General features: G+C 46.4%; 1 protein-coding gene across 6 annotated transcripts in view; it reads left to right on the top strand.

Annotated features, from left to right (window-relative positions):
• Positions 1-13,972, top strand: part of LOC110495553 (neurobeachin-like protein 1) — a 67,770-nt gene that overhangs the window by 27,963 nt on the left and 25,835 nt on the right. For 2 of the 6 annotated variants that reach the window (XM_090239613.1, XM_090239612.1), the window contains exons 9-22: positions 1,699-1,890; positions 2,506-2,653; positions 3,015-3,121; positions 3,474-3,563; positions 7,224-7,307; positions 7,406-7,504; positions 7,859-8,433; positions 8,663-8,795; positions 8,943-9,062; positions 9,188-9,494; positions 10,051-10,136; positions 10,274-10,363; positions 10,628-10,814; positions 10,900-11,033. In XM_090239613.1, coding sequence (XP_090095739.1) covers positions 1,699-1,890; positions 2,506-2,653; positions 3,015-3,121; positions 3,474-3,563; positions 7,224-7,307; positions 7,406-7,504; positions 7,859-8,433; positions 8,663-8,795; positions 8,943-9,062; positions 9,188-9,494; positions 10,051-10,136; positions 10,274-10,363; positions 10,628-10,814; positions 10,900-11,033 — 2,352 coding nt within the window. The remainder of the gene's footprint in view (positions 1-1,698; positions 1,891-2,505; positions 2,654-3,014; positions 3,122-3,473; positions 3,564-7,223; positions 7,308-7,405; positions 7,505-7,858; positions 8,434-8,662; positions 8,796-8,942; positions 9,063-9,187; positions 9,495-10,050; positions 10,137-10,273; positions 10,364-10,627; positions 10,815-10,899; positions 11,034-13,972) is intronic. The other 4 variants (XM_090239618.1, XM_090239614.1, XM_090239615.1 and 1 more) reach the window with 3 other exon arrangements.

The raw sequence follows: 13,972 nt of genomic DNA, 5'->3' as shown, positions 1-13,972 counted from the left end.
AGGAGTGATGGTTGCTGATAATGGGCCTCTGTACGCCTATGTAGATATTCCATTAAAAATCATCCGTTTCCAGCTACAATATTCATTTACAACATTAATAATGTCTACACTGTATTTCTGATCAATTTTATGTTATTTTAATGGACAAAAAATGTACTTTCAAAAACGAGGACATTTTTAAGTGACCCCAAACTTTTGAATGGTCGTGTATGTGAGAGTGGATTGTCAGACTTCACTAGCATGAAACTAAATACAGGTACAGACTGTGTGTGAGAAATTATTTATGACTGAGACTCTCTCCAATACAACATTGCAGAGTTATGTGCATCCTTTCAAGCACACGCTTCTCATTAACCTGTGGTGAGTTATTCACAATTTTTTATGAACAAATAAGGTTTTATATGTAAGATGGCTAAATAAAGAGCTAAATTATTGATGATTATTATTACTTGTGCCCTGGTCCTATAAGAGCTATTTGTCACTTCCCACGAGCTGTGTTGTGACAACTCACACTCATTCTTATGTTTAATAAATGTATTGTATAGTGTGTGTGTGACAGGCTTACAATGATGGCAAAACAATATTTGAGAGCGTGCTGACCCTGGTGCTAGAGCTAGAGGGGGTACGCAGCTGGAGGTTGAATGTTTGAAGGGGTACGAGACTATTCAAAGTGTGGGAGACCACTGCCCCAGAAAATTTGAGTCTGTAATCGCTGCCCACTGTGCTTCAACAAAGTACTGAGTAAAGGGTCTGTATACTTACATAAATGTGATAAATCTGTTTTTTATTTGTAGTAAATTTGCAAACATTTCTAAACCTGTTTTTACTTTGTCATTATGTGGTTTTGTGTGTAGATTGATGAGGGGGTAAAAAAACATTTGAATCATTTTAGAATTAGGCTGTAACGTAACAATGTGGACAAGTCAAAAGTCCTGAATACTTTCCGAATGCACTGTAGAGAACGCAATGGTCCTCATTTACACTTAGTGGTATATAACCACCCTTTAAACTGGAGCAGGACATTTAGTGGTATATAATCACCCTTTAAACTGGAGCAGGACATTTAGTGGTATATAACCACCCTTTAAACTGGAGCAGGACATTTAGTGGTATATAACCATCCTTTAAACTGGAGCAGGACATTTAGTGGTATATAATCACCCTTTAAACTGGAGCAGGACATTTAGTGGTATATAACCACCCTTTAAACTGGAGCAGGACATTTAGTGGTATATAATCACCCTTTAAACTGGAGCAGGACATTTAGTGGTATATAATCACCCTTTAAACTGTAGCAGGACATTTAGTGGTATATAACCACCCTTTAAACTGGAGCAGGACATTTAGTGGTATATAACCACCCTTTAAACTGGAGCAGGACATTTAGTGGTATATAATCACCCTTTAAACTGGAGCAGGACATTTAGTGGTATATAACCACCCTTTAAACTGGAGCAGGACATTTAGTGGTATATAATCACCCTTTAAACTGTAGCAGGACATTTAGTGGTATATAATCACCCTTTAAACTGGAGCAGGACATTTAGTGGTATATAACCATCCTTTAAACTGGAGCAGGACATTTAGTGGTATATAACCACCCTTTAAACTGGAGCAGGACGTCTGCTTGTGAATGCTTTCTGAAGCATGTAGAGGCCGTAGAAAGCGTTTATGAAGGCTCCCTCCCTCCCTCCACAGCGTAATGCTCTACTAGCCATCTCCCCAGCCACCATGGAGGTTCTGCTGCGTGTGCTGGGGGACTATGAGGGGGGAGACATGGACGGGGAGGACTGGGACAGTGAGGCTCCAGACCGGAAGTCCCTGCTCACCCTGGGCTGTCTGAGGGAGGTGGTCCACTCCCTCCTGGCCAGCAGCTCAGACCAACGCCAGGTCACTAGAATTATATATATATATTTTTTAACATGGATTGGTTTTCTTTTCCCAGCTCAATAAATTGCAGTTAACAATGGTTTAGGAACTTTCACAAATCATAGTTAAAAAAAATCAAATCATTCATGATAGTAATAGAATACAATTTCATATTTATGTAAACAGGTCAGTGCTTTTAGAGTGACCAGGGGTGAGAAGTAGTGTGTATGTGTGTATACTGCTATACAAACAGGTCATAAAGTATGATTTACATTATTCATTATTAACGTTGGTTTCTGCATGTGACTGACGAGGCTTCTTCTTTACAAACTGGGATACTCTTTTTGGTTCCCAGAACAATGTTCTGGAGTACTGCCAATTGGTCTGAGGAGGAGGTCACAGTCACCAGCACAAACCAAGATAAAGTTAGAGTCGATGCTATCTCTTCAGACAACGTCATTTATACTCACACTATTTAGGGTGTTGTTCTGAGAAGAGCCAGATGGTTGACTTTATAATGTTTTTATCTTCAGATTTTTTAAATAATATGTATATTGTTGATTTCAATTGGCTGATTCAATTTGCTAATGTAGCTTATTTGAAGTGTAATAAAATAACATTAATTCATTCATACAGGTGGAGATCGGCTCGGTGCTGGAGAACTACTTCAAACTGCTCAACTCTGATCCGGCGGCAGCGGCCGTGCAGCAAGGGGTCAAAGGTCATAAGGTGCTGGGCCGCCACTGGGAGAGCCGCTTCGTAGCGCTGCAGGTGCACATGCTAGGTGAGTGACCGAACCCGGATTGTCATGTACGCCACAAAGCTGCAATAGCCCACTGAGCTAAAGCCTAGGCATTAGCTCAGGAAGCTAACGCAAGTCTTTAAGTCTCAGACAAGGTTACTCTTTATACCAGTGTGGTTTACTGAACTACTTACATTACCACTAGCACCTAGTATAGGTTGAGTATTGACCACTGTCACCTGACTTCTGATTTCCATGATTTATGAAGCACTTAGAGAGAGGCCTTTATAAATAGTTTATGAAGGCTCTCGCTCTCTCTCTCCTCCTCTCTTTCTCTTTCCCCTTATCGCTCTCTCATATCCCATTCCCCTTTTTCTTCTTCTCCTGTGTCTGTGACCTCCAGACACTATCAGGGATATGTTCCTGTGTTCGGACCGTCCCGTCCTGCAGGCCATCTTCCTCAACAGCAACTGCTTCGAGCACCTGACACGCCTCCTACAGAACAGCAAGGTATGGTCTCGCTCAGCCCTGGCACAAAGGACGTTGAACATGAGGATTGGGGGGGGGCACGTCTTAGCCTACTGTTTATTGTGTGTGTTTTTCCTCAGCGTATCAAGGTAACTCTGTCTAGGAAGCATAGTGTTACCTTACACTGTGCGTGAGCCTTTCAATACAGGCTCACTGTGCATGTTATGACACTTAGTGCTGGAGCACTTCGGTACCACTAACCCCCCCCCCACCCAGCCCCTCTGTGAGTCACAACCTTTACCTTCTGACCCCCATCCACCACTCTTTTCTCTCTCCCTCACCCTGCCCCCCCCCCCCTCCACCACCACGTCCTGTTGTTGGTTCAACTCTGCAGCTGGTTAATGCTAGGTGCACGACAGCAGAGAAGGACCAGAAAGATTTCACCAACAGGTTACTGACAGTGACAGGAGAGAGTGACACCCAGGTATACTGCCACCCTGTCACCACCGTCACTCACGCCACCACCGTCACTCATACTATCGTCACCGCCATCCCCGTCAAGATGGCCACTCCATGACAAGATGTACATCTGTGCTGCCCTGTAGTCAGAAACAATCAATCAATCAATCAATTAAGCAGTCACTCAATCAAGCAGTCAATCAATAAATTAAGCTGTCTCTCAAGCTGTCATTCAATAAATTAAGCAGTTACTAAATTAAGCAGTTACTCCAATCAATCAATCAATCAATTAATCTGTCTATCAAACTGCCAATAAATTAAGCTGTCAATCTGTCATTCATTCAATCAAGCAGTCTATCAAGCTGTAATTCAATCAATTAAGCAGTCTTTACAGTAACATTTGTCTGAAATTACTTCAAAGTAACTTTTACAGAATGTAGCCCGATCTCCAAAAGGCACCAACATCACCTGCAGTGTGTGGTCAAACCGTCCCCCCTGTTCAGTGTTATTCACCTGGCCTCCCCTGCACTCACACACACTCACTGGTACCATTTAATGTAGCTTTGCAGTGTTCTCTTGACATACAGTGGTCTGTAGTGTGTCTCTTGGTCTGTAGTGTGCTTTAGTCACAAAGACTCACCTGTAGTGAATCATCTGTAGGCAGACACTCACCTGTTGGTCTGGTTATCATGCGGCCAGGTGATTTCACACACTCTACAAAGTATTCCTTTGTAGTCAGGCAGAGTTTGAGCACCTGTAATCCGATACTCCGACTCTGTGTAATGGCCACCCATGGTTACCTGGTTACCTAGCAACCTGACCACAGTCAGACCTATGCTGTCTCCTCTCCTATAGGTCAGCTGTGGAATTAATGAATGAAGATGAAATACTTTATTCATTCATTTTCCTTACAGTCCACAGACATGTCTTGTTTTATTACCCAACCTGAGAGGGACACACACACACACACAATGAAAGATTGTTGGGCCAGTAACCGAAAGGTTGGTGGTTCGAATACTCGACCCGTGAAGGTGAAAAATCTGTCTGTCTCCTTGAGGAACGTACTTAACCCTAGTTTTCTCCAGGGGTGCCTTACTACTATGGCTGACCCTGTAAAACAACACATTTCACTGCACCTTTTTGTTGTTGTTAACTCAACAAAAATATTAACGTTTGGCAACTTTGTTTATTTTCAGCAAACTTAACATGTGTAAATATTTGTATGAACATTACAAGATTCAACTACTGAGACACAAACTGAACAAGTTCCACAGACATGTGACTAACAGAAATGGAATAATGTGTCCCTGAACAAAAGGGGGTCAAAATCAAAAGTAACAGTCAGTAACTACATTGCATCTCCTCATGGACTGCACCGGATTTGCCCGTTCTTTCTGTGAGATGTTACCCCACACTTCCACCAAGGCACCTGCAAGTTCCTGGGCATTTCTGGAGGGAATGGCCCTAACCCTCACCCTCCGATCCAACAGGTCCCAGACGTGCTCAATGGGATTGGGATCTGCGCTCTTCGCTGGCCATGTCTTGCAGGAAATCACACACAGAATGAGCAGTATGGCTGATGGCATTGTCATTCTGGAGGGTCATGTCAAGATGAGCCTGCAGGAAGGGTACCACATGAGGGAGGAGGATGTCTTCCCATCCCTGGACCCTCCACCTCCAAATCGATCCTGCTCCAGAGTACAGGCCTCTGTGTAACACTCATTCCTTCAACGATAAATGCGAATCCGACCATCCACCCCTGGTGAGACAAAACTGTGACTCGTCAGTGAAGAGCACTTTTTGCCAGTCCTGTCGGGTCCAGCGACTATGAGTTTGTGCCCATAGGCGATGTTGTTGCCAGTGATGTCTGGTGAGAACCTGCCTTACTACAACAGGCCTACAAGCCCTCAGTCCAGCCTCTCTCAGCCTATTGCGGATAGTCTGAGCACTGATGGAGGGATTGTGCGTTCCTGGTGTAACTCGGGCAGTTGTTGTTGTTGCCACCATCCTGTACCTGTCCCGCAGGTGTGATGTTTGGATGTACCAATCCTGTGCAGGTGTTGTTACACGTGGTCTGCCACTGCGAGGACGATCAGCTGTCCATCCTGTCTCCTTGTAGAGCTGTCTTAGGCGTCTCACAGTACGGACATTGCAATTTATTGCCCTGGCCACATCTGCAGTCCTCATGCCTCCTTGCAGCATGTCTAAGACATGTTCATGCAGATGAGCAGGGACCCTAGGCATCTTTCTTTTGGTGTTTTTCAGAGTCAGTAGAAAGGCCTCTTTAGTGTCCTAAGTTTTCTTAACAGTGACCTTAATTGCCTACCGTCTGTAAGCTGTTAGTGTCTTAACAACCGTTCCACAGGTGCATGTTCATTGTTTATGGTTCATTGAACAAGCATGGGAAACAATGTTTAAACCCTTTACAATGAAGATATGTGAAGTTATTTGGATTTTTACGAATTATCTTCAAAAGACAGGGTCTTGAAAACAGGGCGTTTCTCTTTTTTTTTTTGTTGCTGAGTTCATGTGAAACATCAAATAACTGTCAGTGCACGCATTAAAACCCCCATGACGCAGTAAAGACTTAGAGTAGACTGTTGGTTTACAGAGCAAAGCTACAGTACAATGAGAAGAACTAATCAGCTAGTTGTCCTGTCGTGGAGTGGTCTCTTGTTCTCTCTTGTTGCTACCCATCATTCATTCATTTTCCTTTTCCTCGTGTCATTCTTCTACCCTCTTCTGTTTCCTCCCTTATGACATCTTCCCCTCCCTCCCTCCCCTGTTGGTTTTCTCTGCTGGCGTCGTGTGGGTTTCCAAATGGAATGCTGTCACCTCATCTGCCTTGTGTTACCATGGAGATCGTGGCTAGTGTCTTGATGGACGTCCATGGCCAAGGTGGTCTGAACATCTGTCTGAGATATATATATTTCTGTGGGTTTTATTTTCTGTTTATTTTCTTTCACCACGGACAGACCCTCTCCAGCCGGTCCGAGACACACTGAATGTTGTACACTCTGTTAAAGGGAGAGAAAAGAAAGATTTGGAGAAGGGCAGAGCTGGACAGAGGATGTGTGTGGGTGAGGGTGTGTGTGTGTGAGGCTGAGCCAGTGTGTCTGTCGACAAGAGGAAGCGTTGCTCCTCCGTGTGTGTTGGTGTTCCTCTGTGTGAAGGAGAGAGGAATATATATTCTTAAGATATTGTGTTTTGGTGAGCCCTCAGAGCTTCCTGCTCCAGAGAGTACTGTGATATTAGTGAGACAATGACTCTTGACGGGAAAGTGCCATTTTTCCTGGTGTTGTCTGGAGCAGAAAGGCCTGACGTGTCTGTTTCCTCTTTATATCAAGGGCAATAAGAGCAATGAGCACTTACACTGCAGCTTCTGTCCACGAATAATCAGACACTAAACCTCTGCAGTGATTACACACACACACACACCAACAGCCTCCTTTTATTCCTGCGAGTGGAGTGAGGTATCATTAAGCATGATGTCAATGTTATATTCGGAGAATGATGATCATTAAATAATGATTTGATAAAAACAATCATTCATTTTGTTTGCATGAAGGCAGGGATAAAAAGGGGCTAGTTTCACTCACGTACAATCCTGCACACACCTCCCTGAGAGGTTAAGGAAATGGGGATTGGCTCAGGAGAAAGATTGACAGGTCTGATATCGTCTCAGGTGTTTCAAGGGCGACTGGACTCTCTCGCCGTGGCAACCATCAAAGCCCTGACGACGGTGATGCACAAGTCACCTGCTGCAAAGGTGAACCACACACACACACAAAACCTTTCCAACATATCCATATATTTTGACTGATCCACACAAACAGTATTGCTAACAGTTTAGTCCCGCCCCTACAGGAGGTGTTCAAGGAGCGGATTGGCTACACTCACCTGTTTGAGGTTCTGGTCTCCCTGGGCCAGCCCTCCAGACACCTGCTGAAGGAACTGATGAATATGGTGAGAGATTCCCTCGGTCACTGGAGTTCTTCTCATATTAAAGTACAACCTATTTCCCATAGTAGACTACTTTTGACTGGATTTTACACTAATTTTTAATGCCACTGTAACACAAGGCATATTGCTTTTTTAATTTAAGGCCTTAAACCAAAATGCAATCACAAGCCTTCTACTGTCTATACACTGATTATGGGAATATTGTCTTCTGGCTCATAGTCACAGGAGCATCACTCTACATGGAGAATAGGGTTGCATTTGGGACATTAAACCCCCTGTATCTCTGTGCACCTACCCGCTATGTGTCATGTCTGCCCACTCTCCCTCTCTCCTTCCCCGCCCTCACCTCCCTCTCAGGCTGTGGAGGGTGAACACAGCTCGGTGGGTATCCTGGGCATCAGTAACGTGGAGCCCCTGCTCCTCCTCATCCAGTGGCTCCCAGAGATGGACTCTGCTGAGCTGCAGGTGTTCACTGCCGACTGGCTCCGCCGCCTCTGCTGCATCAACCGACAGACGCGCGCCACCTGCGTCAACGCCGCCATGGCCGTGCGGCTCCTCGCCACCCTTGGGCACCACGCTCGCCTGCACCGGGCGTGCGCTGAAAGCCTTGTCAGTTTGCTGGGGTCGCTGGGGAGCCAGTCGCTGAGCGGCGGTGAGCTCCTCCAGTTACTCAGGCTTCTGAGGCCGCTGGAGCCCGGGCAGGCTCACCCGTACGTGGGCCCGGTGTTGAGGGCGGTCCTGGGCATGGTGCGGAAGCAGGGTCTGGAGAGCGCCATGCAGTACTTTGATCTGTCGCCCAGCATGGCTGGCATCGCCGTGCCGATGGTGATGCGCTGGCCGGGCCCCGCCTTCAGCTTCCTGGCCTGGCTCTCATTGGACCAGGACCAGCAGGGACTGCCTGGCAAGGGAGACAAGAGGAAGCAGCTGTACAGGTGAGAGACGGAGGGTGAGAGAGAGACGGAGGGTGAGAGAGAGACGGAGGGTGAGAGAGAGACGGAGGGTGAGAGAGAGACGGAGGGTTGAGTGACCTAGGGAGAGGGATGGATGGAGGTGGATGAGGTAGAGATGGTGGTCGAGGGAGGGAGAGGGACGGAGAGACAGGAGGATGGGGAGAGACAGGTTAAGAGTGTGTAACGTGCTCTGTTGTCTGTTCCTCTGTAGTTTCTTCACCCCGGGAGGAACGGGCTTGGAGGCCTTCATCAGTTCAGCAGGGGTACTGGTGGTTGCCGTGTGCACCAAGAAGGAGTACATGACAGTGATGCTACCAGACTACTCTTTCTGTGACTCACTCTGGGTGAGTGACATCACTTTTCTGTAGGCATGACTGTGTCATAGAATTAAACATAGACCACTAGAATAGATATGTCTCCATGCTCTGTATGGCTGGCTGCCGACAGGGTGAATTGTGGGAGATTGAATCTTGTGTGTGTTCTGCCCACAGCACAGTATAGGTGTAGTCCATGTACCGGGGAAGAGGCCATTTGGACAGAGTCTAGTTTACATCTATGTAGATGGACAGCAGAAACTGTCAGCACCACTCAAGTACCCAACCATGACAGAGGTGAGAGTTACCATGAATTACATTGTGTGTGCGCGCGTGTGTTGTTTATATAATTGTACATTTGTGTGTATGTTTTTGCCCGTGAGCTCATATTCAGTTCCCTGACTGTGTTTTTGCCCCCTCAGCCTTTCACCTCCTGCTGCATCGGCTCAGCGGGCCATCGGACCACCACGCCACCACCCTCCCAAATCCCAGACCCCCCCTTATCCGGAGCGCCCCCTTCCGCCCGCTCCTCCCTGGGGGGCATCCTGTCGACCCAGGGCTGGGGGAGCCTCCTGGGGGGCAAGCCTGAGTCGGTCACCAAGTTGATCTCTGCGGGGACGCAGGACAGCGAGTGGGGCAGCCCCACCTCCTTGCAGGGCCAACTGGGTAACGTCATGGTGTTCCACGAAGCACTGCAGCCCAACCACGTCAAGGCCCTCTGCAGCCTCGGTGAGAGAGATGGGGAGAATCTAAATAGCATTTCCTTGATTCCTCGCATCCTCTCTTCTCGCCTCTGTTTCAACCTACTGGATGAAAAGGTCAGGAGGGAGGGACCTCTGATGTTCTCATCCAAATGGGTTTTGAGGAGGAGGCGACGAGAGAGAACGCAAGGAATCAGGGAAATGCAGTTGGGTTTCTCCCATAGAACTATTTTAAAATGCATCCCTGAACGATCCTTCCTCCCTTCCTTGAGATAATCTCGATAATCCCGATAATCTGACCGGGATTGGATTATTGAAGCCAATGGACTCTCTCCATTGATTCTCTCCCTGAAGTGTGCATCCTCTTCATGATTTTACAGGCATTAGATTGATGTGAGCATTGGCTGAGAAACTTTCCACCATATTTTTCACACCTCTTCATTTCTGTTGGAGTCTCGTCAATCAGATGTTGTCAGAACAGCGATTTCTTCAAAGGAAGGAAGGATGCGTTTCATGAGCATTGGAACACGGCCAGGGTTATAGTCATGTTATCTTATCTTTGGTTGGTTTCCTTCTCTTCTCAGGGCCAAACTGCATTTCTCCTTTCAAGACCCAGGAGGCGGAGCTCGGTGACCTCACAACTAAACTTCTGCTGCACTACTCCCCCAAGGTGATTGGACTAGGCTACTGTCAGTCATTTACCTCATTACGCCACGCCCATGCTTTATTATTACAGTCATGGATGTTAATGACTTGTCAGTTGTGACAGGCGGTGTAACAAGGAAATATGTCTCCTGGTTCCTACAGGCTTGTCGGAACCCCATCTGTTTGGACCTGTCCCCCAACCTCCTCCATGGGCGTCTGACTGGGAACAAGGTTGTCAACTGGGACATCAAGGTACGATTTAACAACGACAACATATTCTCCTCATTTTATTGTTGAATATTTGATTGGATGGTTGATGGGTGGTATGTAGTGTAGAGGTTACATAAGTCAATCAGTAGCTGCAAGATTGCTGGTTCCAATCCCGGCTAGGCAATAGGGTGTCTTGGGGGATGGTTACAGGGCAAAATTATATTCAATGCCGTCTCTGATTATTTCCCCTTTCTGATTCAGCCTCTGGTTAATTTTCCCCTTTCTGATTCACACTCCTGTGTTCAGGATATGATCAACTGCGTGGGAGGTCTACCTGTCCTCTTCCCCATCCTGGAGCAACTCACCCTGCTGACCCCTGAGAACCACACTGCTGCCGACCCCACGGGGTCAGAGTTCATCAGCCCCACCCCTGACGCGGCCACCTCTCCTGGGGACGGGGACTGGGTCATCCTGCCCTCCAACAGGTCCTCGGGTGAGTCCCCAACACAAAACATGTTTAGCTTTAGGTGATAATACAAGCATTACAGTTATTGAACTGAACTGACTGTGTGTTTCAGAGGCGCGTCTGGAGAAGAACCTGGTTGCCACCTTCCTGCTGGTGCTGAAGCACTTCCTGCAGCGTCACCCCATCAACCAGGAGAGCCTGCTGCACTCCCATGGAGTAGCCACCCTGGGGGGACTGATGCAGAAGGTTTAGACACTCTGTTAACGCTTTTTGTCTGCCTGTCTCTCTCTCCCTCTGGCTCTTTCGTTCTCTTTGTTCATGTAGATGGTAGTAAAGTGACTATGCATAGATAATAAACAGTGAGTAGCAGCAGTGTAAAAAAAGGGGGGGGGTTGTCAATGTAAATGGTCCAGGTTGCCATTTGCTTAATTGTTGCAGAGGGAGGTGTTCAGTCCCGGGGTCCTTAGCTTAGTGATGAGCTTTGTGGGCACTAGGGTGTTGAACGCTGAGCTGTAGTCAATGAACAGCATTCTCACATAAGTGTTCCTTTTGTCCAGGTGGGAAAGGCCAGTGTTGGAGTGCAATTGAGATTACATCATCTGTGGATCTGTTGGGGCGGTATGCAAATTGGAGTGGGTCTATGGTTTCTGGGATAATGGTGTTTATGTGAGCCATGACCAGCCTTTCAAAGTTCTTCATGGCCACCGAAGTGAGTGCCACAGGCGGTAATCATTTAGGCAGTTTACCTTGCTTCCTTGGGCACAGGGACTATAGTGGTCTGCTTGAAACATGTAGGTATTACAGATTCGGTCAGGGAGAGGTTGAAAATGTCAGTGAAGACACTTGCCAGTTGGTCCGCGCATGCTTTGAGTACACGTCCTGGTAATCTGTCTGGGCCTGCGGCCGTGTGAATGTTGAACTGTTGGCTACGGAGAGCGTGATCACACAGTCGTCCGGAACAGCTGGTGCTCTCATGCATGCTTCAGTGTTGCTTGCCTCGAAGCGACCATAAAAGGCATCTAGCTCGTCTGGTAGCCTCGCGTCACTGGGCAGCTTGCAGCTGGGTTTCCCTTCATAGTACGTAAAGGTTTGCAAGCCCTGCCACATCCGACGAGCGTCAGAGCCAGTGTAGTAGAATTCAACTAGAGAGAGAGAGAGAGTAGATGACTAGAGAGAGAGTAGATGCAAATCAATTTATAACACTTTTGACATGCATTTTTCTGGATTTTTTTGTTCTGTCTCTCACTGTTCAAATAAACCTACCATTATAGACTGATCATTTCTTTGTCAGTGGGCAAACGTACAAAATCAGCAGAGGATCAAATACTTTGTTCCCTCACTGTACGTACGGTCACTGTGGGGGGGGGACATCGTCGATGCACTTATTGATGAAGCTGGTGACAGGTGGTATACTCTCAATGCCATTGGATGAATCCTGAAACATATTCCAGTCTGTGCTGCAAAACAGTCCTGTAGCGTAGCATCCACGTCATCTGGCCACTTCCGTATTCAGCAAGTCACTGGTACTTCCTTCTTTAGTTTTTGCTTGTAAGAATTATGATCAGATGTGCCAAATAGAGGGCGAGGGGGAGCTTTTGTATGCGTCTCGGTGTGTGGAGTAAAGGTGGTCTATAGTGTTTTGTGACATGCTGGTAGAAATGAGGTAACATGGATTTAAGTTTGCCTGCATTAAAGTCCCGCCCACTAGGATGAGTATTTTCTTGTTTGCTTATGGCCCTATACAGCTCTGTGAGTGTGGTCTTAGTGCCAGCATCAGTTTGTTTGTAAATGGACTGCTACTAAAAATATTTGTTTTTATTTTATTTTATTTTACCTTTATTTAACCAGGTAGGCAAGTTGAGAACAAGTTCTCATTTACAATTGCGACCTGGCCAAGATAAAGCAAAGCAGTTCGACAGATACAACGACACAGAGTTACACATGGAGTAAAACAAACATACAGTCAATAATACAGTATAAACAAGTCTATATACAATGTGAGCAAATGAGGTGAGATAAGGGAGGTAAAGGCAAAAAAGGCCATGGTGGCAAGGTAAATACAATATAGCAAGTAAAACACTGGAATGGTAGTTTTGCAATGGAAGAATGTGCAAAGTAGAAATAAAAATAATGGGGTGCAAAGGAGCAAAATAAATAAATAAATTAAATACAGTTGGGAAAGAGGTAGTTGTTTGGGCTAAATTATAGGTGGGCTATGTACAGGTGCAGTAATCTGTGAGCTGCTCTGACAGTTGTTGCTTAAAGCTAGTGAGGGAGATAAGTGTTTCCAGTTTCAGAGATTTTTGTAGTTCGTTCCAGTCATTGGCAGCAGAGAACTGGAAAGAGAGGCGGCCAAAGAAAGAATTGGTTTTGGGGGTGACTAGAGAGATATACCTGCTGGAGCGTGTGCTACAGGTGGGAGATGCTATGGTGACCAGCGAGCTGAGATAAGGGGGGACTTTACCTAGCAGGGTCTTGTAGATGACATGGAGCCAGTGGGTTTGGCGACGAGTATGAAGCGAGGGCCAGCCAACGAGAGCGTACAGGTCGCAATGGTGGGTAGTATATGGGGCTTTGGTGACAAAACGGATTGCACTGTGATAGACTGCATCCAATTTGTTGAGTAGGGTATTGGAGGCTATTTTGTAAATGACATCGCCAAAGTCGAGGATTGGTAGGATGGTCAGTTTTATAGTTTATCTATATTATATTATATATATTATCTATCTTGGTAGATGGTGTGGTCTACAGTTTATCATTAGGTATTCTACCTCAGGCGAGCAATGCCTCAAGACCTCCTTAATATTAGACATTGCGCACCAGCTGTTATTGACAAATAGACACACCCCCACCCCTCATCTTACCAGACGTAGCTGTTCTGTCCTGCAGATGCAAGGAAAACCCAGCCAACTGAATATTACCCGTGTCGTCGTTTAGCCACGACTCGGTGAAACATAAGATAATACAGTATGTAATGTCCCGTTGGTAGGACAGTCTCGTGCGGAGGTCATCCGGTTTATTCTCCAGTGATTGCACGTTGTCCAGTAGAACGGATGTTTGAGGCGGGTTACCCACTCGCCAACGACTCTCACAAGGCACCCCGATCTCCGTCCCCTGTATTTCCGGATTATTTTCACGCGAATGATGTGGATTTGGGCCTGGTCTCGGAGAAGCTGTATATCCTT

This window comes from Oncorhynchus mykiss, chromosome 7 (genome assembly GCF_057628025.1).
Source record: "Oncorhynchus mykiss isolate SJ-2025 chromosome 7, ASM5762802v1, whole genome shotgun sequence".
NCBI lineage: Eukaryota > Metazoa > Chordata > Actinopteri > Salmoniformes > Salmonidae > Oncorhynchus > Oncorhynchus mykiss.
The sequence above is the reverse complement of the archived record's forward strand: the minus strand, read 5'-3'. Positions and strand labels throughout refer to the sequence as shown.